The following is a 25,591-nucleotide window of genomic DNA, read 5'->3' as shown; positions in this document are numbered from 1 at the left end:
CCCAGGGTCATTACCCCGCTCAGGAAATGAGAAAGTGGGCTCCTGATGTCACTGGCAAACCCCTCCACAGAATGCTGGGTTAAACTGGGAGGGGGAGGAGAGGGCCACGCTAGATCAGAGTTCAGACGTGTTTACATTACAGCTCAGGATATTTCTCAGAGCCCGGCCAAGCTGCTGAAGTTCCCAGGCTCCAGAGTTGCGGAGTGCTGAAAAGAGGCACAAGCATTCACTTTTTCTTCTCCTCGCTCCCTCTCCCTCCCGCTCCTGTGCTCTGGGGTCAAAGTCATAGTTCAACTCCATTTGCATCGTGGTAATGTTCTGTTCTTTGCTACAGTTGCCCTTGGGGGAATATTATAGATGTGAAATACATGAAATGTGAAAGTCACAAACATAGTTGACACAGACAACGTTTGCATGTCTGAAATAATGTTGCTGCCAATGTTTTAGAGATGAATATCAGGAACTAATAGCAAAACCAGCACAAATATGCATAATTGCAGTTTTTGTCTCTAGTTTCTCAGCAGTGACAATAATATACACCAGGTGAACGCTGCCCTATCTTTTAACATGAGCATTTGAATTAGAGTTAATCCAACCTAGTGAGCCTTTATTGGTGTATTATTAAATATCAGATCATTTCAGTGCTGTTAGCTTGATAGGGATTCAGGGATTTGGTATTTTCTCTTTTTAGATAGCTGACTAGTTAAGTCATTGCAGAGCAGTGTGGCAGGATTTTATCTTGGAGTGTCATGGACGGCACCGCTGCATCACCCTGCCTCACGGAGCTGCCAGCCAATTTAAACCACGCAATTAGTTTGGGTTTCAGTACAGACTTTCCAGGATTTTTCCAGCTTATTACATTTCAGATCTTATTTTCATAGTTTTGGCTATTGCTTCCACAGTTTCTTTTGATAATATTGTTCTCGCCGAAATCATTGCTGATATGTGAATGTGACAAAATTGCTAAAAAGGACTCAGACTGGGAAAGAAACATGACGGATTTTAAACAAACCCCCAGCTTAGCCAACTTATTTGGGGGAAAACAAAAGGCAAACAATACAACTATTACTCATCACATTATTATTGTTGTTATTATTATCATCATCCATCATAATCAAACTTTGACATGTTGTACCTGCCTTATTTATTTAAAGAACAGTAGATAATCTGGCCAAACTGTTTTGCCTTGTTAGCTGTCAGATCGTTTGACCTTTAATTTTTTTGCTTAGTCTGATGTCATTGTAGCGATGCTCTGATGATCTCAGGTGAAATCTCAGGGAACTACTAAATCCCTGTCATTATTAGGTGTTGACATGGTCAGATTTAAAGTAACTAAATATCAATCACAATATTCTGGTTATCAATTGCTTAGAAAATATATGTATTGGTGCTGTACCTTTCTTAAAAATCCCACAACTGTCAAATCCCAGTTCAGTTGTTTCAGACTGCTAGACCAGGATGTCTGGAGCGTCAGGTATGGGTCTAGAGGAGGAACATAGATGGTCTTGTTTCTTGCCTCGGCTCTGCCAATAAGGCTGAGAAGTGGCAGCTGGAATGTTTGTGTTAGTGCTGTGCTGTGGTGAGGTGTCACAGTGCTGAGCTATGCCCCGGCGCCTGCTCTCCCTCCACCTTGCCGAGAGGCACACAGACACTGCTGTTGCATCTACAGCACACACAGGAGGTGGAACCAGGGGAGGATCTCTGGTCTTTATCTGCCCTGTCGAATCATCTGCAATTTGGTTTTAACAGGAAGCAGGCCTACGGTGACAGAGGCGCTGTGTGTTTTGGTGGACTAATTTCAGCTTGTGCTGATTGTGGCATGTATTGGACAGCTGTCTACTCACTGATGTGATGATTTGGTTGGTTTTGAGTGTGATGACTTTGACATTGTTTGTCTTAAAATGAATGCAACAGCTGTTAACATTGTTTGCATATCAGAAGAAAGTCCCAACCTGCAGATGTAATACTGCAGAATTTTGATTGGCCAGCAGTTAATTCCTCTAATTCAAGGCAAACTTCCATTGGGTGTGAGTGCTCGCATACTCTAGTTTTGCTTCACTGGCAGGTGTATCACAAAAGTTCAGTAGGGGAAGTTGATCAAACCCAATTCCAGAAACGTCCCATTCTGAAATGTAATGAAATGTGCATAATGTTTTACAATTTAAACACTCTGAGCTCTTTGCGTGACAAGTGAGAGAAATCTGTTTTCCTACCATGACAGGATTACACGAAGGGGAAATGAGCAGAAACATGCAGTCTCACACTGAAAGCGTTGAGCAGATATTAACAGTCTTGACGTGTGGTTGGCACATTGATGACAGCTGTAGGAGACAGGGATCCAGAAGTTTAGACAAATGCACAGAGTAACCAGAAAAATGGAACCCATGTTAAAGAATACTATCTTTTTCAAATGTGTACATTTTAATTGTTGTTGTCATCACTTTGACAGTAAGGTCTTGATTATTATTGTGATTTTTTGAGGGTGTAGTTTGTGGTGGATGGCATTACAATGTGCATTTTAAGCTTAAAGAAAAGAGAAAGGAAACCATAGTAAAAACGAGAAACCGAATGAGGGGACTCTGCACGGCCTTTATTTTTTCTCCTTCCTTCTCTCCTTGAAAGGTGCACACTCATGGTATTATAGACAGGATTCCTAATTTTCCTAAACTGTTATTTTTGCCCCTTTGAGTTTTATCCCTTTTCTTCACTCTTGAAAAATTACAAAGTACGTTTAATCCATCTGGTAAAGCCACTTGGTGAATGTAGCCTCCAGAAGATGGGAATGAGTCTTAAAGCAATTAAGCTAGTGAATCCTATAACTACATGGGCGCTTCTTTTAAGCGGGTGGAGTAAATCCAAATAAGGCACAATATCTTTATAAAACATGTGGAAGCATTTAGAATAGGGCAAACTTAGGGCAAATCATACATGTGGTCTGCTGGTTGGCCCACAATGAACTTTGATTAAACATATTCTAGTGAAGTGGACCCTTAAAACAAACACTGCATTATTAGATTATATCTGGCACAAGGAGGCATATGTGTTAGGTCAAGTGCTGCCTCACAATTATTAATCAATTATTAATTATTAGCGTCAATCAATAATTATTCAAGTCATCTCCATCAATTTTCCACTGTGTCAGTCTCTCCAAAAAATGAGCATTACTGTGTGCAGCACTTAAGACCATACCGAGCTGACTGACAGAGAAAAGCTGTGATGCTGCATTCTTTTCATAGCTGTTAGTGAGAAAGTGGGGTTATTATGTGTGCGTATGCATGATAACAAGAAGGAGAAAGAGAGTGAAGAGAACATTCCTTTCTCACTCCCACTCTCCACCACCACACCCCCATTGCTACTCACTGCCACCCCACCCCCAGTTTCCTTCCTGTGCTTTTTTTAGAGTCTATTGGATGTTTTTCCCACATCCGGCAACAAAGCCAGCCTTTTTATGCCATAAACTAACAGCATGGTGTTCTGTGTTCTGCTACAGCCAGGCATGGTCAGATGTGATGAATTAATTGAAGCCTGCTCTTTCCTAACTTCACGTCCTCCTTCACTTAACAGATTGCTTAGGTGGGCTAGTTGGGTGGAGTGTCTCCTTGAAGAGCAGAAATAGTATCTTCATGTGTTGAAGAATATTTTCTATTTTTTTGTTTATCAATATCTTAAACTTAAGCCATGGCCGTAAATTTAAGACTGCAGGCTCCTTTTGATGTGAATTTACATCATTGAAATTTAGCAAGATCAGAGCGTCTTAGCAGCAGTTTAGGCTGCGCACATCTAATCAAACTAAAATGGAAGTAATCTCTTCCTTTGCATGTCTGTCCTTCGATTATCTCAACAAGCGTTCATCCAATCAACTTCACACTTTGTGGATGTATTTCTGAGGACCTTAGGAAGCGCAGTGTCAAGTGCGAAGTAGTTTGGATGAGCAGTTCTCAGGAAAGCATGGAAACATTATCCTGCACAGCCAGTTCTAGATGCAACAGTTCCAGACCCGCCGTTTTGATGATACAAATTTACACTACAGCTGTATCAGCTGTTATGGAATACATACACACATTGTTGTTATGTATTATTTAGTTAGTTGGCTTTAAATTTCTGTTGTGGAGTAGTCAGACTCTCAGTGGTGGCTAGGCTAACAATAGGCAGGTTAGGTAAAGCTAGCTCTAATATTAGCATGATCAGCATCAGCATGATCAATAACACCGTTTGTCCTTGTTAGCGCAAAAGGTATGTGCAATATTATATTTGATCATTGTATCTGTTTTTACAATTTTGGTATCATTCGAGCAAGTCTTCCTTAAATGGTCACTTAAATGGACCACTGACCAAGAGAAGATACAGTATTTAAATATTTTTAGCCTAATGCACTTTTCAATTGTTAGTGCATTATACCAGAACAGCGTTTCAAAGCACTGATTTAGAAAGTGACACTTGTGTTTATCATCATTTGTCCTCGTTGTCATTCCCAGTGAATTAATTCCCTTTAAGAGGGAATGTTCCCCTCTATTATACTGCCTTGGCTGAGTTTGAATCACCGAGCTCATCTGTTTTGCCTGAAGTAGTCAAAGCGAGGGAAAAAAACAGCTGTCTAGTCAGTGAAGGGATGCCTTGCCAGTTGAGCTGTGAAATCCACACAAGCAAGCAGGATAATCTCTTCCACCCAGGCCAAATATCATATCCCGGGATGGAAATGCAGATAGTTCCACATACACAACCTTGACCTAACAGGGTGTAATTTAATGTGACAGCAGCATAATGTATAATATGATATCCCAAATGTTATCGCACTGACACTAAAGGTAGATGTTCCTTTTTGTTTGAACGACATTTCTACCAACAGTATTTAAGTTTAAGCATTGTATAAGGTTACCTTGGCAAAGGTTTTTCCTATTGTTTTGCAAACAAGATGAGGAATGACTCATGGATGGACCTATCAACTTGTTTACTTGTTGATGTCCGAAATGTTCAGATTTGCTCAGCCTCCAATAACAACCTTATGCTAGCTGAGGGACTTGTGTAGACTGGAAGTGAGGGACTGATTAACTTGTGTTACCACTTCCTGCTCCAATTTCTCCAACTTATACTATCACTGCAGTCTGCCAGTTTATCTTCCATGTGGCAGCCTCTGTCCCGTTAGGTTATTGTTGTTCTACAGCCCATTCCTGCAGACTGGTCAGAGGGACCATGACCACATTCTGTGCTTCCTACTTTAGCAGATGCTACGACAATAGCCACATGGCTGTGAGTCCCTCACCTAAGCTGTTTCGAGCGTTCACTGTCCATTTAGTTGTGTCTTGTTCACTTCTTTTTTGTATATATCCAGCCAGTTGCAACAGAATGGGCAGATGGGGATAAAATTTCAGTATTACTTTTGAAAAGCGGCGAAAACCATGTATGTCTTCCAAATCGCTAAAGAACAACTTTCAGTTTATGTAGGATATATCTCGGATGGACATTTTAGGCTTATTTTACATGAATGGGAAGGGGTTAAAACCACAGACACATGTTCATCATCTAGAGCAGTTTACCTGTTTCAGAGCAGCAGACTAGATGTTTACTTGACCAGATACCACTAGATACAGAGGACATGCCTCCAACTGCTTTAGGCTATTTTGGGATGAAATAGGTGCTTACGATTTAATTTTTTCCACAATCAGGGCAAATCCTCGCAGTTTGAAATCACAATGGTTGCTTAGTGTTTCCCCTAACTTTAAGTGAATGTCAGTGATCACATCATGGGAAAGTTGTCTTTTTCCACTTGGACAGATTACCTGAGAGCACAATGTGACTCTCTTACCTGCTGCTACATGTAAAAAGACCTAAAGCGCTGGTTCACAAGGCCCACTTAGTCTCAGACAAGAGCTGCCTACATGCAGAAACTTGCTCAGAGACATAGGCTGTGCAGCAACCTTGAACTCTCTCAGCCACTGTGAGAGCCACCACTTGCACTGACAGTGGTGAGCTCAGTACCGGCAGGGCCGGAAAAGCTCTCTGAATGAAATGTATTTTTTATTCTGCATATGTTGGAGACAACACATTTTACAGTTGAGATGAAGACTGACCTTTTTAGCCTTCACTTAACGCTGGAGCAGCATTAGACAAGGGCTGTTAAATGAAATGCTAAAATGCTGTTCAGGTGGTATTTTTATGTGCACAGGAAGCGACCTGTCAAAATGTAAAGCTGTACTAATCAATTTTGATCACAGTCTTGACATGTTAACACCTTACAAAGCTAAAATGACCAATCTGTTGGTTACTCAGACCTCCATATTAGCATTTAATTTCATGTTTCTGGCTACCTGACAAGTGTTCACTCTCTATGTAACTCTGTTTGGTCTCCACCTCCAGGAAAAAAGGATTTGTGGCTCTTCAGCTGCTTGATGTTACACTTCCTTCACCAGCTAGTCTCTAACTTGGTCTGATGTTTGGTGATGTATCAAGCATGCAGTGGGATTATCAAGCTTGTATGGGTTTGTAACACTCATGATTTCTTTGTATTTAGGTTGAAATCAGTCAGTACTATACTGTCATACCAACATTTGGAGTCAGCAATGTGCAAAGTTACCTAGTGCAGTTATTAATTTACTGCTCTACCTGATGATCCCCTTGGTTTTGTGGCAGTCAGACTCAATCCATAGACTTTTTACCAGTTCAACAGTGTGAAAACCAATTGTTTTTTTTTTTTTACACCAAGCTATCTATTATTTCGAAATGAACTGACTTGCTTGTTGCTGTTTATTTGTGGATGATGGTATCTAACTGATATCTAAGATATATCAGTATCATGTGATGTTTTGTTTTTTTGTCCTTCTGGGAAATGTCAGGCTGATGATAAATTTTTAGAGGTCACATATTTTCTGCACCATGATCCCCCAATGCTCCCCCCACCGCACACACTTCTTCCTTGGTTGGAGTCTGTGAGAGCTCTGCAGTGTTTTCTGTGTCCGTCTCTGCCAGCGTCGGTCCACACAGACCTTATTTGGAATGTCAGAACTGATAGGAGTGGGAGTCAAACAAAGCTTCCCACTCATTTATATTTTTCTTCTTACTTTCTAGCTGCAGTAGTCCCTTTTCAAACTGAACTAGCAGAGAATTGTTTCAGAGTATGAGTGCGGATTAGTGTGACTGCTCGCCTGTCCTAATGCATGTGTGTGTAATTCAAGTGAAAGCTGAGAGAGATGACAAAACTCAACAAGTACACCCTTTTCAACCAGTGGATTTTTCCAAGCTTTCTCCATTGAAGCAGTTTAAAACACTAAATGTGTTTCCCGTCTCTAAAAGCATGAGGCTTATCAAGACCTGGCTGAGTGAAGGAGCATTAGCACAGCATTAACCACTCAGCCCAGGTTTCCCACGGGATATAAAATGGATCCTTGTTTCACTGGGAAATCGCCACAGCATTGCTGCTAAAAAGCACTTTGCTGCAATCACATCAGATATTGAGGAATATTGTTTCCTGATTTGGAACAACAGTCACTGTGCTTGAAAGGGAGCATCAAGGAATTCATAATCCAAACAGCTGAGCGATAGGACATAAACAGCTTAAAAGGCCTAAATATGGTACAATTAAAGATCGTCTCATCAGTAGTTACTGCAGATTCTAAATAATGCACCCTACTCTCATACCTCGCATTAGCTAGTAAAGCTAGATGATGGTTTTCTTTCTAGTGGCCAGAGACATGACTGGAATGGCTCAGGACTGTGTTGCTCAACTCAGCAGTGGCACTGTTGGCTCTCACCGTGCTGCAGCTGCATGCTGAAGAGCAGCCAGATGTTTGAGATGGTGAAATGAGCCTAGCGAGCAGGAAACAGCTCTGCATGCCATAGGAATCGTCTTTGAAAACAGGAAGGGAACTTGTTCCCTGCTTATGGGCCTTTTCCTGTGGCATGACCGGAGGCAGGCCTTGTGTTTGACGGTTGCTGGGGAAAAGGTACTTGTGGTTGTGTGGCAATGGCCTTTTAAGGGTACAAACATTCTAGGAGAGCTTTAGACCTTTTAAACAAGGGATTTGTTTTCAGAGAAGCTAAAATCATCAGATTGTCTGCTATCTCAAGCGGAGTTTTCAGGTGTTAGTTTCAGCTCTGCACTCGTTACATTTTTGTGTAATGTGATAGTTAGACTAAAAAGATTTTGCAACCTAATGCGTGAACCAACCTCATATAACTCTGGACTGCCTGAAGACCCAGGTGTCAGTTTTATTATCCTGATTTACTTTCTCTAATGTAATAAATAGCTAATCCTAACATCTTGGATTGTTGACTTGAGGATTTTTCTTTCGTTTTTTTCTTGCTCACACTGACCTCTTGTGTCTGCAGTGATTGATAATTTCTTATTCTTAAGCCTTTGCCGTTAAGAATCCTTTAATGTTCTGATTTATGTTAACCTTCCCACACCTTCAAGCAGTTTCCCAGCCTGAAAATTGTTCCTTACCTCCTGCCTCTCACATTTAAAGGGATAGTTTGAGTTTTTTGAAGTGGGGTTGAATGAGGTAATTACCCACAGTCAGTGTAATACGGCCCCCAGCACCAGTAGGAAGCTAAGCAATGTACTGCCGTGCCATCATTTCAAGTGTAAGCGATGTTTTGAATATTTTCACTGCTTTTCCCTGCCGTCAGACAGCCCTTTCTGACGGGAAACTGAAGCCGTAAGTGTATGCTATGTTCTAAATGTAGCATACACTTAAACTGATATTGATTGTTTTAGGTGGGCCTTTTTTAGGCGGCGTACGTACGTTTTGCTATTGCCTCCCTCCACAGGTGTATATTGCATAGCTTCCTATACCGGTACTCCTGCTGCTTTTCCACACTAGGCCTGTGCCGACCGCCATATACTCTCAAGGTAATGTACTGACTATGGATAAGTAGCTCATACAACCCCACTTCAAAAAAACCCAAACTATCTCTTCAACAGACACAGCACACATATACCAATTTAAAGAAACCCGTCATGATGGATCGTAGATCCTACATCATGTCCTTTCATTTTAGCACTTTAGATGTGGATTGGAACAGTAAGAGTTGATAGAGGGTGTTTCCAGCACATAGAGTGTTGGACCAATGAGAATTTAAGCCTGTGTCACCACTTAATTAAACCCTTTGCTCCATAACAGCAGCTCAGCCGATACGAAGTCGACGGGAAGGCGCTGTATGGCTGTCTGTGACTGGTTAAATGGTGGGATGTCTTCCTGCTCATCACCTTTCTCTCTTTTACAATTACTGAGTGAAGACAAAGGTGGCAGTTGTCCTTAATAGGAAACATTATGCTGTGGCCACAGCGTTAGATCGTGATGTGAAAGCTAAACCTGGAAATGATTTTTCACATTGCTCATTGTATTGTGGCCTGTTATTTGAACAGATCCTTTAGTTTAAATCATTTATTGAAGGGATCCCTTTTACTCTGGAAGCTACAGTGATGTATGCTGCACGGGATTGCTCCTTAGTCCGGGGAGCCCTCAGTCGTCCTCAGTAAATGTCTCTGTGGTTAAGAATGACATGTAGATGAGAGGTGACAGCAGTGTCAGGAGCTCTGTGAGCCACATGGCCATGGGTGATGTGATGTGACGGCTTGTCACTGCGATGTTGGTGACCTATGGTACGTCTGCAGTGGCGTGCTCTAGCTGGTGCTGCGGTGATGTCTTGACAGAGTCTGCCTTCCCCCTCCTAGATACACTCACACACCCATATTTGTTCCCAGGATCACTTCACTGCTATCCTCCATCCTGGGAATCTGAGAGAGAGGAAGCACAGATTTCGAACCCTTGCACATTACAAGAGAATATACTCAATGAATGTTATGCACAATAGGCCATTTAAATTACCTGGCCAGGTCAAGAATAATTTGTGTTTTAGATAATTAAACAGGATACGATATATTTGTATTGAAAATCAGTATGATTAATGACTCAAACTATCCAGGAGCAGCTTTTCATACCTTGTCCACTCACCGTCAGTTCAGGACCCTCATGACTGTAATGGGTGTGCATTGATTAGTGACTGCAGAGCATTGCTTGTGTCATAGAAATTTATACTGTCATTGTCTTCTGATTCTGTCTTGTGTTATACTGTCTTATAGCTAGTTGCACAGTGTTCTCCATATTTTCTGCTTCTCATATGAAAATCTTAACAGGTGTGAAATCAAACACGAAGCTGTGGGATTCGGCCTTAGACTTTTAATTCTCAGCAGGTAGAGGCAGAGAAGGTAACCCTTTAGGCTAGGAAGATAGATAGAGCTGTGAATGGATAAAAGGAATACTGTGTATTAATTAAATGACAACTGTTAGCCTCCTTACATGACAAATGTGGGATGTTTTGTGACACATGTGGCTGTATGTACAAATACAATCATTGAATTTTTGCAGTGTCTCTCAACCCAACAAGCTCAGAGGTCCATTTGCAAATAACTGACTGAATGTTGCAATAAACTCTTAAAATACTGTTCTGTTTTTGTGAAAGCCATCTCTGTTATGGAGAATCTTCACAACATGTTTTGAGGTGGCCCCATTATCTTCTTCAGCGTCCCAAGCATATCTTCTGAGCTGCCTCCTCCTCCTCCCTTAACCTCTGTGATAGCACGTTGAACTCATGAGCTTGACTCCGAACAAAGGGCATGCCAAAGCAAGGGCTGATTGGAATGCTGGCTTTTAATCTGTGCATTTGGATGAAAAAGAGCTGATATTTGAATGGGAAGTGTCTCCAAAAGGGTTTTTTTTATGTGTGCAAGCTGCCTTTTATTAAAATAGCAAGTTTCTCCATGGAATGTTGGAGCTGAGCTACATTAACTGTTAAAAAAAAATCTGCCTTCAGTAAACATAATGGATGATTTCTCTTCAAAGGAGCTCTTATCATCTCTTCCCATTTCCCAGAGGCTGCCACAAAGCTGCCTCTCCTTTTTTTCCTTGCTGCTGCTCATCCTTCTCTCCTGCCTGCTCTCTGGAGGGCAGCCTCAATCTAATACAACTGTGTCAGGAAGTGTGGGGATGCAAAGTGCTGATGAGCCAAAAGTAGCCCATCTCTGCAGTGTGCTGCTTCGTCCCAACACGCGCCAGCCTGATTAGGGAAGCACACCATGAACCTATGCTCACATCCCTGTGCAACCTTATGGCACATGCCCTGTAGAAACAGATTAAATATACCTCTTTTGTTGAGGGAATATGAGTTATATTCCAAATATATGCCTATATTTTATAATTTGCTGTGTGAAAAAGGATCAAGTCTACTGATTTTATCATTTTGTCAGCCACTAATTTATCCACCAAAACGTGCTGAAAATTGTTTTAATTTAATGCTAAAAGTAGCTGCCAAGATCTCCAAGAGGAACCTAATTTGTTGTCTAAACCTTGCTTCACTAGATATGTAGTTCAGCATTTCCTGCCGGATTGTCATAACCACACACCATATAAGCTGGTGTGGCATATTTTTTTTAGATATACTTTCAGTTATAATTGCTTGTTGCTGCCTCCATGCACCCCTCAGAGTGATATTATTTCTTTTATTCTTAGTGCTCTGCAAATATTGCCTTTAGATTAAATCTTAACTCAAACTGAAAAACTAGGTTTAAAAAAGGAAAACAGTTTACAGGAAAGACAAAGCAGAAGGTGACGCCCCCCCGACCTGATTTGACTGAAACTATAAATTTCCTTGTGAATGCACATACAGTCTCAGCCACAGCTTCCTTACCTTCCTTTAAATAAGACAAAATTTCAAGTTAACCAGGATCTTCTTTTCAATTTCTCTGAATATACTATTATGGCTTACAGCTTTAGACAGCGAGTAGAAAACCTATAATTAAACTCAGCCCTCTACACTTTCTCAGGATTCTGCAAGCAGATAGCTGAATTTTGTATGACAGCTGATCATTGGCACTATTCTTTGGGCTCTTGTTTCTTATCTGGCTATAAACGAGCTGAAATCCCCTCTTGCAACAGTATGCAACCTGCAGAACCGCATAAATATTATGTCTCCCTAGGAACACAATAGTCATATTTATTCCTTTATTTTGGGACTTTCTTTCCATGTCAAATGCCGAGAGGAAGGTTTCTAACTCTCGCAGGAGCGGATTGCAACATGTTTCAGGGCTCTGGTGAATAGATTAAAGGCTGGCGAGCTCGGTCTTTTGTTGAGCCGCACTCTCATACTCAAACACAAAACCCTCGAACGCTCTCAAACCTATATATCCTTCAAGCGTGCGTGGCTCTGAGGGCTGTGCCACAGGATTGACAGATTGTACCAGGAGGCTTGGTGTTGCATCCCTGTGATGGCTCACCCGGAGCCCCATCCACAGCGCTCAGCATCACCGCACTGCTCAGCTTGACACACGAGCTAGCAGCCCTGCAGCTCTCAGGAATAGATAGCTTCTGTTGACAGGGCCAAGGTCAGGTTCCTCACTGCCCCAGTAAAACGGCATCAATAAGCTGCATTGAAAAGGTTATTCTCAAAAATCCAATCCATCCTTGATTCGCTTATTAAAATGATTTCCAGGGAAATTATGTCTACAGGTTGTACAATTAAAGTACATCCAGTAGAATGGGTGGATGCCACAGAAAAGTACATCCTGTTAAAATCTTTAAAAGCAGTGAAATCATGTTCATTCCTGTTTAAATGAGAAATTTTCTAACTTCTAGCAAAATAGATTCTTTTGTTGTTTTGTATTGATAAAAATCTTAAATGAACATTGTGCTCACTGGTAACCCAGACCTTTACCGATGGTGAATTACATTTTGACAACACAGAAAAGGAGCATAAGCACTTGTGCTTTCATGTCTAAAATCATCAGTATATAATGCATACGTCTGAACCTCTCATGTAGCAGGAGTCACTTTCAAAGTGATTCAGAGCTTCTAAGCTCATTAAATGTTAATCAAAAAATCTATTTTCAGATCACTTGGAGATCTGTCATGAGGATTTCAGGACAGCTAGGAGGCCATTGCTTCTGAGCACTGAGCACTGAAAGAACAGGATGGTCTTCTATTTGTTGGAAATATAAGAAAAAATGAGCGTTAGAGCTTCGATGTTAGTCTTTCTTACCAACTGAAGATTGTATCAGTATGCACACATAACAGTGATTTTACCTTTCACAAAGTCTTGAGAAGCTTCAGCTTTGAATTTTGAACGAAGAACTGCTCTTGACTAGAGTCCATTTTCAAATGGCACAGAGGCAGTAGTGAGGCAACCCTGTCTCACAATGGCTTTTTGCAACCATCCACTTTCCTTTCCATTATTCATGATGTGTTTTCTCAGACAGTGCCTTGAACCATGAGGAGTACTCCTGTCTGTCTTCTCCAGAAACAGCCCTGTGGAACGAGAGAACGTGCGCATGAGCTGCACACACTGGAAGGCCTGTTTTCATCTGCATTTGGAGAAAAACAGATGTCCACTATTCTGTGGAGAGGCACAGTGTTTAACAGTCTGCATCTCACAGAAGATGGCAAAAGGGAGCTGGAGACATTCTGTAGATGAACTTATGGAGCATTTCCAAATTAAAATTGAATGTGTCTCCATAATTACATGACTGTCATTATATCTGATGGGTTTTTTTTTTTTACATTTTCAGATAGCAGGGGGTCTGTAAATGCACCATCAACAATATTTTTGAAATGGGGTTATGCCTCCAGCTGCAGTACAGTACAAACTGGTCACTCTTGCTTGACTTTGACATTAGTCGCATCCCAACTGCCTTTTTGTCTTTGGCTGAACGCAGTTGGTTTTTCCTCTGCCTTCACACTGGTCGTTGTCATGCAGCTCAAACAAGTTTCAAGTGTTGATTTTCCTGCTTTAATAATACAATCAATCTATCTGTTTGCGATCATGCTTTTGAAAATAGTCTGCACTAATATTAAGTATAACAGTTTCTGATTAGGCTAAGTGCAAAGCCTCTGTTATGATATTCTGAATAGAATTGATCATTTCAGTGTCCCTCCCCCCTCTCAGTGCTACACCACCACCATCAACATAATCATCATCATCCACCCACATCCATTCAATATGTTGAAACGCACACACACACACACACACACACACACACACACACACACACACACACACACACACTTATTAGCTTTAATAAAGGAGGCTTGGTGAGTCACAGAGATATTTGTGCCTTGATTAAAATGTGAGGATGTATCTCTGAGCAATTGTTAAGAGCATTAGCACAAGTAATACAGACACGAACAGAGTAGAAATGTAGTGAACTGCAGGATTCACTCCAAACCCTCAGGCTATGAATCATCTTAATCTAATGTGTGCCAGCAGGTGGAAAATGACTCAAATTTGTTCCCACAGTGAAATATGCAACACACTGATACTCCTCTCCTGTGTTCAGGTTGGTGTACAATCAGAGCCATTTTGTTTTTCCATGCAGGCACCACATTAAAACGTGGTCAGATAATCAGTCATTTTTATGTGTATATAGCAGTTTGCCTGAGATCGCCACTGGATAGACCATATCTTTCTCAGTGGATTGTTGTTAATGACTCAAAGGCACACGTGAGGCAAGAAACTCCATTATTTTGTTGATGTGATGATATTAGTTCCTGAAAATCTAAATAATCTTAACAACAAAAAGTCATTTTGTTAGGGTTTTTAATGCTTCGGTTTCATGGAGTGTTACTGAGAGGTTAGAGTTGTGAGTCATGGCTATGTGCTTATTACTTTAAATGAAGACATGCATGGGGATAGGACAAAAGGAAGTCAGACATCTGCACCAGCATGTTAAGCAGAATCTCAGCCGCAAAGGTGAAACTCCGCTATCTAACGAAGCACAATGGAAGAAAATATAATGTATGCAAATGAGGGAAACAAAGACCCTATTCTTCTCTCTGTGGTCTGTCAGCTGTATCAGATTCCTAGCTATCTTCTCAGCCCATGCTCTGCGCTCAAACTACATTATATCAAAACATTTTTCTAAATGGTTCAGCAGCGTTTGCCTCATCGCTGCATTGCAAGTGTCAAAAGAAAATGACATATGAAAGCTTTGAATGTTTCATCTGAATGTATCGGCTTGATCTTACAAAATGATGTGACTGGACTCATTTATGTCAAAATACTGAATTTGAGACTTGGAGTCGAACCTTATTCTACTAAATGAAAACACTCTATTAATAAAAGCAATTTTCCTAAATTTCACAAGTTGGTCAAGTGTACAGCATCTACAGGCCTTGGAGCAAATTGTGAAATTGGATTAATTTACATGGTGATACTTTGAGCTGGATGTAGAATTTAATGCACCCATCCTCAGAAGTATCACCATGATTTAAATTGGCTCACAAGACTGCTTCTAAATCAAGTGGAATAATTAAAGTCTTGTTATGAAAATGTTTTCTTTAGGGTTAGTCCTCTATTGAAATTCAGCTCTGTTACCATGGAGGTCTTTTTTTGTGAAACACTTAAGTAAATTAATGAAATGAAATGAAATGAAGGTGAGGTGAAGGTACCAAGTCATTGAAATCTTTTCTTTCTATTTTCTACGTGTTTTTAAAATTCCTTTCTGTTGTGTGTCGCAGCTTCAAGGATCTTTGCGAAGGAAGATTGAGGGACATGCACCAGGACACACACCAAAGCAGAACGGGCTCTCCTGTGGTTTCTCTGGATCAGACTTTAAGCGGGTCCGCGTGGATACTGGTGGTCTGGGACATGGGCCCTGCAACCACAGCTTAACCCAGTCTCATTCTCTACAAGGGTCCTCAACCATGGGCATGCAGAGGAAGAATTACATGATGCCCCATGGAGCGGGGTCAGACATATTCAACATGACCCTGAAGGAAATGAAAAAAGAGCCCATCGAGGTCCAGTCTTGTGGCCAGTCAAACGCAGAGATGATTTTTGACTTCAAAGATGAAGGTGGTGGCCAGATTGACCCAGAGCTCCAAGATCTCTTTGATGAGCTGACAAAGACAGTGCCCACGCTCAATGACCTGGAGTTTGAGAAGATGCTGAAGCAGGACGATACGTTCGGGTTGGAGCTAGGTCGGCCAAGCTCAGCAGGAGCGGCGGCCAGTCTGTGTTCCCCAATGGAGAAGCCGATAAAGATGGAGCACTCCCCAGATTTTGGCCAGGTTCATGGTGGCTCGCCGCAGCTTCGACCAGCCTCAGCAGGGCCCTCTTTCACATTGACCAGTACCTCTTCTACCACCACGTCACAGAAAGCTAATACTCAGGCAGGGCAGCCCAGAACCATGCCCTGCTGGCCGGAAATATCTCACGCAGAGCAGCTGAAGCAGATGGCAGCAAACCAGCAGCAACCGAGCTCTCTGCTCCACCACCACCACCAAACGCCACCTGCGGGATTGAACAGCTGGACTCCTGCCATGAGCTCCACCAGCGCCTTCCCCCAGGACAAGGTCTCCAGCCCGGCCCCGCTCAGCCAACAGAGGATTGGCTCCCAGAGTAAAGGGATCAATAACTGCCTCTTCAAGTCAAATGGCCACAGTAGCCCCCATCATTTAGACATGAAGGTTCTCAGCACAAAGCCCACGTTGCACTTCAGCCCCAAAGCCCCCCATTCTGCCAGCCAGCCGATGCCCATCATGACAAGCTCAGTGAACAAGACTTCAGCCCATCAGCAGCAGCAACAGTCGCCGTCGACCAGTCAGAACCAACCACATTCAGCTCTCCATTTCCAGAACCAACAGATCTCCACATCAGGGGCTCTCTGTCTGCAACCCAAGTCTGTTCCCGCAGGGCTGCCCTTCAAGCTGTCACAACAGCGACAGGTAAGGCCTCGCTCCACAATTCCTTTACACGGGATTGCTCTTGAAAACCTTGTATCTTCAAATGTTTCAGAACAATTTGGCCTTGTGTTTAATAACAGTTTGAACCATACCCAAAGGGCCTTGAAAGGCTGTTTCACAAGGTCAGACAAGTAGAATGGATCCAGCTAAACATTTAAAACACTGAGACTGTGACTACAAGGTCTTCAGGTGTGTATCTGCCATCATGTATGGAATTATGAGTCAGCTTGATGACACTAGAATGACAAGCTTTTCACGCAACACGTGCCGACAGTATACTATCATATGTGATAGTAGACATACAATACAATATAGTGCCATGACTTAAATGTACATTTTTGACTAATTACAAACAGTTTAACCTACAGAGTTACAAGCTGAAAGTACATTAGGTAACACAAATGTTGTATTTCCATTTCTTCTTTTCCTGGTTGTGTATTTTATTACCCTCCATATGCAAAGCAAATAATGTAGGATAACCATTTCCTGCTGAAGCTATATTAACATGATACACAGCAGTTAGACTCACTGTCTCTTTAGTCTTCCTCATCAATCGGTTTCCTCAGTTTGCTCGCAGCAGCCAACCTGCTGTCTGAAACAGCAACAATGCAGCGCTGTTTGTTTTGGGATTTTATTCTCATTGTTCTCGCTGCTGCCTTTGCTGTTGTGACTCCCTTGAATATGTATTTCCCCTGAAAGTGTTTTGACGATGACACAGATTGCCAGAGCATGGTAGATTAACATGCAGGACTTCTAATTTCTCTGCTTGTCATGGTGGCTCCCCGTCAGGGCACAGATATGCACAGCGGGATTTGCTAATTGGAGGTTGTTAGCTACAAGGGACAAGTGGTGGAAAATGACAGTAATCTGCTTAGCCTGGTGCCGGAGGTTGAATCACTGATTTGTTATGATTGGGGAGATTTAGACCGTCCCCTCTTTCATTTTTGCGCTAACAGTATCTGTAGCTGTCTTTGTGTGAAATGATAATGCGAGCCACACAAGAGAGCTCTCATAACCTCTACAGATCAAGGGAAGTGCTTGAGTGAGTGGGAGAGGGCGGGAGGAGAGAGGGAGGGAGTTATACAGACATGGAAGTAAACAAGGTACGATGACAAATACATCGTCACACATGGGTAAAGCGGATCCAGTTTTACCACTATACCATAGAGCTGTTTACACTCAAAACATATGGCTGTGCATGTGCTTTTAAAACTTTGTCGAAGTCCCTTTAAAACATATTCCTCATCAGAAGCTTTCTATGAATGTATGAGACATTGGCATTATTAGTAGTGTTAGCAGTGATAAGCACTAATAATATTTAGGTAGCACGTTTAAAACATAAATTAGAAGCAATAAAAGCGGTACATAATTAAAAATTACAGTTATGAGAAAGAAGGGGGGAGAGAATTAGAGGAGCTGGATTTCAAATAATGAAAAAGGCTTAAATGGATTTTGCTAAATTATTTAAAAAAAGCAAACTTTTCCAAAGCCTGGAGCGCCTGAAAGTAAAAGCTCAGTCACCTCTGGTCTTTAAAATGCTGAGGACATGCGGCTGCGCTTGAGTTCATTAAGGGTAACAGTTTGGTGAGACGGCTTTCCCAAGGACATTGTGTTTTAATGTGCCGTTTGTTTGAACAAATGAAATATGCAAATGTGAAGCTGGGGATATGATAGTGTAGGAGTTGTGAAGAAGAAACAAGAGCCACCTCGTAATTTAAGGGTTTAAAAAAGGCCGATAATGGTGTTTGTCTTTTGCAGCCAGCATGGACAGGGTTAAAAGTCCAGCTAATGAGGAAGGGACAGCTCACAGAGAGGAAAAAAAGAGTTTAGTCTCTTCCCACAGTGAATTGAATTAGTAATGCCAGAGAAATAAAGGTCCTGAAAGAGTGCCCTGATCCCCTGTGTAACACCAGCAACTAGCAGTAGGCTTCCTCCCACTGAGTGTAGCTGAAGACCTCTTTTAAAACAGCCAGAGATGTGAGCTCCGGGGTTTGTTTGAAACTTCTTACAGTTTAATAACCGGTCGCTGAGTCAAACATGTCAAAATTCAAATCCACCACTCTGTAACTCTCACACAGAAAATCTCACTCGCTTTAAGTATGAATACATTCTCCAGCAGCATACGCTAATGCATTATGAAACCTGAGACACTGTGGTTGGTGGGCAATGCTATTTCAAGGACAAAATTTAGTGTTGCTACTCACATCAGTAGTACAGCTGTGTTGTGTGTTTAACCTAAAGAAAGAAAAAGGGACTTTTTTTTGCGTCCCTGACAGTGTAAACAGCAAAAAGAAAGACAATCCTGGTATATTAAAAATTATTACTGGGCTTTGTTTTTTATAATTTCTGAAATAACCCAAATTTCTGCCTCTATGGAAATATTGCTTTCTTGATTTAGTGTTGGTTTCCTCCCAATTAAGAGAAACAGCTTGGAATTTCCTGGTAATAAATGCCACACAGTCATCCATGCAGGTGCAGAAAGGACTATTTTCAGCAAATATTGAAACTAAATGGGTTTTCTGACACAAATCAAGGTGTTTGAGCTATTCACTCATCCCGAGCTTTAATTTACACGATGGGAATTGGGCCTGCTCTAATGAAAGGCCTCCTTTCAGAGATTTGCCTTTGTGGATATTTGACTTTTGGCCCCTTTGTATCAGCACACTAATGTATGTTTGTGTTTCTAATTATATCCAAACATTTACACTCAGATTTACATTTACAACATCTTATCGAGAGTGACTTGTAGTTCTGCTCAGCGTAAGACAACACTGTTATTTCGAGTGAAGACAGACATTTGGCAGCAATTTCATCATCCCAGTGATTAACTTCAGCTACAGATTTCCATTTAAGTACTTACACCAAAGCTTGTACCTTGCTTTCTGCAGAATAGAGTGTGCTTCCTACTGCAAATACACAAACCCAAATTACAACTACAACTTAGGATGAAGGTTTGCTTGCAGTAAATAATGACTCAACTTTTGTTGATGATCTTGTGGCACCACATCCCTCAGTCAGGATAAGAGCAGGGCCATGGGGGTCGAGCCTACCGGGTCACTCCAGCAGTGCTGTGAAGGGAGTGCTTGTTTCCTGGGAAAGGGAGCTGCAGCCAAGTCCAGATGCCGAGGCGCTCCCCAGGGACAGCGTCATGAGTCCAGACTGGAGGAAGTGCAGTGTGAGAGCCGGCAAGGCTGGGCCTGGATCACTGTCAGCTGCCTGCACTGCCGCAGGATGGGAGACTAAATCACTCTGCTCCTTCTCTGAGGCCTGAGCCACATGTGGTATTCATTTACAACAAGCTTGTGAAGAATGAGAGGGGGGAAAAAACATGGAAAACAGCTTTATGACACATCAGGATGACAGAGAGGATTACTCAGTTGTACATGCTAAAACACCCCTGGTTCGGTTTTTCTTACAACAAAGATGGAACAAGCGCTCTGCAGTGTACCTCTGCAGGGAAAACGTCTGCGATGGTCACAGTTTCTCACAGTCTCCATAACTGGATACAGTGAATCAAAGCCAGTGACTCCGCTTTCGAGAGTAACAGGAGAAACCACTGTTTTGATGTGTTAGTCCCCGTGCTACCTCATTGCCATGCTTGGTTTGCTGTGTGGGTTGAACTCAGGCAGAGAAGGCGAATATTAGCTCGTGAAATGGCTCCTGATGAGTTTCAGCTCCCCTCGTTCTCTGATCCCGTCTGGTCAGTTCTCCAGATTTCAGCCCCATTAATTATCATTCACACACACACACACACACACACACACACACGCATATATATGTATACATCCCTCTATTTTTTCAGCTTTTCTCAAGGGGACCACAAAGTCACCACCCTGTTAGAGATCCATCCTCTGCAAAGAATCTGTCCTCTAAGTAATAGCTTCTGCTAAGTGCACTGTTGGATTTCTAATCCATTTCACCCTCGGAAACATTTTAAGTCAACACAGTGACTGACATTGTATACACAGGGCATATTGACTTGCACATTAACCTCATTCATGACAAATGCTTGCACTTGGTTGAAGTTTGAGCATAATGAGAGTGGCCTTGTATCCACAAGAAAGACAGGTTTCACTTGGAGAGCTTGACTGGTCTGCACAGCTGCCTAAAAAAGCTTAAACATGTGTACAGCAAGGACATATAACATCTCAAACAGCCATGATGGTGAAAACTTATCAGCGAGAGCATACGTTCCAGACAAGACTTCAAACAAAATGCTAGTTTGAATATCTCAATGTCATTTGAGTGCTGCTGACTACAACGTTTTAATCAGTGTGATAGTGTCAGGAGCATAATGGGTTTCTAGTGGATGGAATGCCTCCTTGCCAAACACAACACAGTGATCAGTGAAGGAGAGCTTATTAAATGGAGGTAGTCATGGTGCTGGCGCTTAACTCCCCATTGGCACACATTTCCTGCTGTCTCAGGGATTCTTTCCACTCTCTTTAGACACAATTATCAAGGGAGAAGCAGGCCTTGAGGAGGGCTCGCACTACTCCTTCCAAAAAAAGCCTCCCTCCAAGTCTCCCTTTTTCATCTGCAGAGGGAGTAGCCTTGACCACATTCTGGAGGCTGAATAGCATCTTTGAAACAGATCTATGATAGCTTGTCACGTCTTGCCCTCTAGTGGTCAAATCGTATTATTGCATTGCTTTGGTTTTGTGTTTTTCTACAGCAGCTGTCTTGACACCTGGCTTCAAATCTTCAGGCTCTTACAAATGTAAAAATTTAAAAGTAGCGCCGCTGACACGAATGTAAAACCATCATGTGCATCTTCTTCTCAGGGTGTTCCTCCTGGTCCAAGACTGCCCACCAACGGAAGCTTAGGAGTCATGTCAGTCCAGTCGCAGCCACGGCCCCCAGCTCCCAACAACCAGCAGAAAGGCCCGGCCAAAACTCAGGCCATGCAGAGGCAGCTTAACCAACAGCAGCACGCCATTAGCAATTCAGTAAGCTACATCTCCATCACACAGCTTTCACCAGTTAATAAGATGTTCAGGCTGTGAGAATTGAGTATTGATTGATCAAATAATCAGTATTCATGACATTGTGTTTCCTTTTCAGGACAAAGACAATACACACGATCAGTTCAGTCGTCATCTCACAAGACCGCCACCTGATTACAAGCAGTCGCGGAGTATGGTGGGAGTTCAGCAAGGAAACATCTTTGCAGGTGTTGTACATTTCTGTTGAGTCAGGAGTGTTTTAAATGCTGACCAGAAGCCGTAATTGTAATCAGGTTTTCTTGGTATCGCTTTAGGTCAAAACGCCGCCCAGGCTTCCAGCAACGGCCCTGAGAATGACCTGCAGACCATGACTTGTCACCTCCCGAGTAGGTCTGGTTCAAAGATGAGTCCTTCACCATCGGACCGCAGGTTTGGTATCGGCACCGACTGTCACCCGAGTTCTTGCATTGGCCAATTCCAGCAGCATAACAATCAGAATCGCATTGGACTAAATCAAAATAAAGCCAGGTTCCTGGGGCCAAACACGCATGGAAACTCTTTTGGGATGAACAGCGTATCAGGCGTGCAGCACCCGAGAACAGCAGCTGACCTGCACTCCTCAGGGGTGCCGGGACAGGGACTCGGAGGGTTGATGAAAAATGTCAACATGGGCTGGGGCTCAGCCAACAAGCAAGTGACAACCGGACTCAATGTAAGGCGGCTACCCAACCCGCTCCAGTCTCAGGGTGCGCAGCTGGACATGCCAAACCACCCGTACCAACAGAGACACATCGGCCCTCCCAACCAGGTAGCACCAGACATGGGGATGCTCCCTCATACCCCTTCGATTAGAGACACAGGCCCGAGACCAGGCCAGCCAATGATGGGATCTCCATCAGCAGTGGGAAACCTGAACCAGGCCTCTCCTGAACAGAGGGTACCAGCAGGAAACTTTGCAGAGCCCAGTCCCAGCACCAGCAGCTACCAGAACAACCGGGCCAACCGTCTGACCTTTGACTTCCTCCCCGAGGGAGACAACACAGTACCAGGGATCAACACGGACTCAGACTTCATTGACTCTCTGCTCAAGTCTGGCTCTGGGAACGACGATTGGATGAAAGATATAAATTTGGATGAGATTCTGGGCAGTCACTCGTGAATGTGGGTCACATTGCTAAAACTGACCCGCAGCTGAAATTACAGAGGTTATGGATGTAACATGTAAGGGGTAACATTTTTAAAATAATGTTAAAAAAAGGAATTTTATAAACTCATATTATTTGTTATCCAAGTATACTGTATTGTTTTGTATTGTATTTACTGTGAAAGGAATTTGTGTTCTGTCCTTAGTACTCAGCATATTTTATTCCTGGTATATTGGCCAACAGTCTGTTTTTCTTTGCAGTCACCGTTTTTGTGGTCTCCTCGTCATACTTATGCTGTCGTGCTGTCGTATAGGATGAAAATACCAAATTCACACTGTGAAGAGAAAACATTGCTGTGTTGCTTTCAAGTTAAGTTTCTAAATCTGCATCCACTATTTAGCATGAAACGGCATTTACCTTGAGACGTTTTGCTACCGTACACACAGAGAATCTTGCCACAACAGATGTTTTCTTACTTATCGTTCAAGCTTTTTCATCTGTGGTAGTTTCTGATGCAATTCAAATGATGTAACCATTAGTTTTTTTTTTCATGTGATATTTAATAATTATTGGGATAGTAATGATACATCATAATACATGTAATTAATAAAATTGATTTGAATAAATGAATACATAAAAACTGTTGTTTTTGTTTGATTTTTTCATTTGTGGAGATTTGGTTTGTCATTTATAAAAAGCCACTTCTCTGTGTCTTGTATCACATTGTTAAAATATAGTTGTTGTATTACAATGATGGAGCAGGATCATGTTTATTCTAACATTTGGCTAAAAGAAGAAATTGGTATCTTAATGAAAATAACATTCTGCATTTAAATTTGTTCACTCTGAACAATGTTAGAGGAACTGATGTTGCCCTCTTGTTGTTTTGGTGCGATATGATCATATTCACTGCCGCCTAATGTGCTTTTATATATATATATCACAAAAGTGTTTAAAACATCCTGGAAGTATTTGCTGACGTATTCTGCACACTTTTATATTTGTTTGTGATATTTGGTGAAAGTGTGACAAAGCTCAGAGTTGGTTCGAACAATACTCGGCATTTATGAAGGAAGAAGAAAGGAGTGGTGAAAGATCACGTGTGTAATCGTTATAGTGTTTAAAAACACTGCCGGTTCACACTGATCAATCCTTATGCTGCATTTATGAATTTAAAAAAAAAATGAAAATTTTGCCTTTTTCCTCATACAGTGAATCCTTCACCTCCATTTTTGTAGTCCATGTGTGCCAAAAGACTACAATACCCTTGAGTATAGTCATGGATCCGGGATCAGATGTTATGAACTGGGGCTAATTACAGGAATGTCAATGTATACACCCACGTGCCCACTGGTTCGGTTTGCCTCGCTTGCCCGAAGGTTTACGAAAAAAAAGTTAACATATTAATAAATGAAGAGCAGATCAAAGAGAGCTGAAGTCCGTTCTTTTTTGTCCACGCGTGATCCAAGTCCTCTGAGCACAGCCTCTACATCAGGTAAGCAACGGACCGGGTCGGTACGCTGTTATCTGCCCTGATGCTACTGCGGTCGAGTGTTACTACATGTTTATTTTGAGTTATATTTCGACAGTGTCCAACGGAAGGTGTTGTACGTTTAGCATTTGAGTTTTTGCCAAGCAACACCAACAAACAGGCATTGGATCCGTATATAACACACAAGCAAATTAGTAAATTAAACTAATAAACTGTGTAAAGCCATTTGATACAGCTCATGGTTGACATGAAAGCACTGCCCTCTTGTGGCCGCCGTGCGTAACTACATCCCTGGTTTAACCTTTATTTTGAATTTACTAACCGGAAGTACAGGTATGTTATTATAGCTGCCTTGACGCTTATCTTGTGGGGTTGTAGTTTCTCACTCTGACCACTAGAGGGCACTCGTTGTAGTAACGTTAGCCTACGTTAGCAAGGCTACTGATGGCTAGCCTGGACCTCTGATTCACTGCTGCGGATCCTCAAAATATGGCGACGTACGGAAAAGTTTGTTGATGTCAGTAACCCAAAATTTATCGCGGCGTGACCTCATATTCGTGTCCAGTTTTGCTCAGTTCGAAAACAATAAATAATCATAAAATCTATGATGAAGACAAAGAAATAGAAACTTAGTCCGTCATGTTAACTTTTTCTTGTGTTGCTGAGTTTATGCAATTTCGGTCGGAAGAGCAGAGACGAGAACGGAAGTGATGATGAAAGGTTAACTGTTAACATGGTCAATTCATGATAGTTAGTTTTTATTTCAGACTGTTTCAGTTTGGTAACGGAGAAATAATTTACCGAAAGTGTATGGATTGACGTTAGTTTGGTTAGTTTTATATTGCAAGTCTTCCCTTTGTCCACAAGAGGGCAGTGTCATGACCATTAAACTCAGCTCTGTGTAGCTCAATTGTCGGCTAGCTACGTGCTAGGCTATTAGTTTTACCAACTGACTGATATACCTGTTTGGCGTCTTTACAATTTGAAAGATAATCAAGAAATCAAAAATCTGTGCAGGGTGTGCGCCTCATGGCAGCCAAAGGCATGTAGGCTGTTCTTTGGAGGCCACTGGAGTATCAGTAATGTCAGCTCGGCTGCGGCGGTGAAAATATGCTTGATGCGTATTGAAGACATTCATTTTGCAGTTCTTCCGCATGACCACAAGAGGGCACTCACTCGATTGTAAATTCACGTCAATCATCAGGTGATTATGTTTACAATAGTAAACAGCGCCAGAGAAGTTGCTACTCGTAGTTTGCTAGCAGTAAGCAGTAACAC

The 25,591-nt window shown here is 42.0% G+C and overlaps 1 protein-coding gene across 1 annotated transcript in view; it reads left to right on the top strand.

The window, feature by feature from the left end:
• The window catches only part of maml2 (mastermind like transcriptional coactivator 2), a 33,527-nt gene extending 10,071 nt beyond the window's left edge, over positions 1–23,456 (top strand). Inside the window, exons 2-5 of the mRNA XM_076735917.1 lie at positions 15,504–16,712; positions 21,515–21,679; positions 21,795–21,903; positions 21,991–23,456. Of these exons, the coding sequence (XP_076592032.1) occupies positions 15,504–16,712; positions 21,515–21,679; positions 21,795–21,903; positions 21,991–22,835 (2,328 nt within the window). The 3' untranslated portion in view covers positions 22,836–23,456. The remainder of the gene's footprint in view (positions 1–15,503; positions 16,713–21,514; positions 21,680–21,794; positions 21,904–21,990) is intronic.
• Positions 23,457–25,591: the final 2,135 nt, after the last annotated feature.

Source organism: Chaetodon auriga, chromosome 7 (genome assembly GCF_051107435.1).
Source record: "Chaetodon auriga isolate fChaAug3 chromosome 7, fChaAug3.hap1, whole genome shotgun sequence".
Taxonomy (NCBI): Eukaryota; Metazoa; Chordata; class Actinopteri; order Chaetodontiformes; family Chaetodontidae; genus Chaetodon; species Chaetodon auriga.
This window is presented reverse-complemented; position numbering and strand designations above follow the sequence as displayed.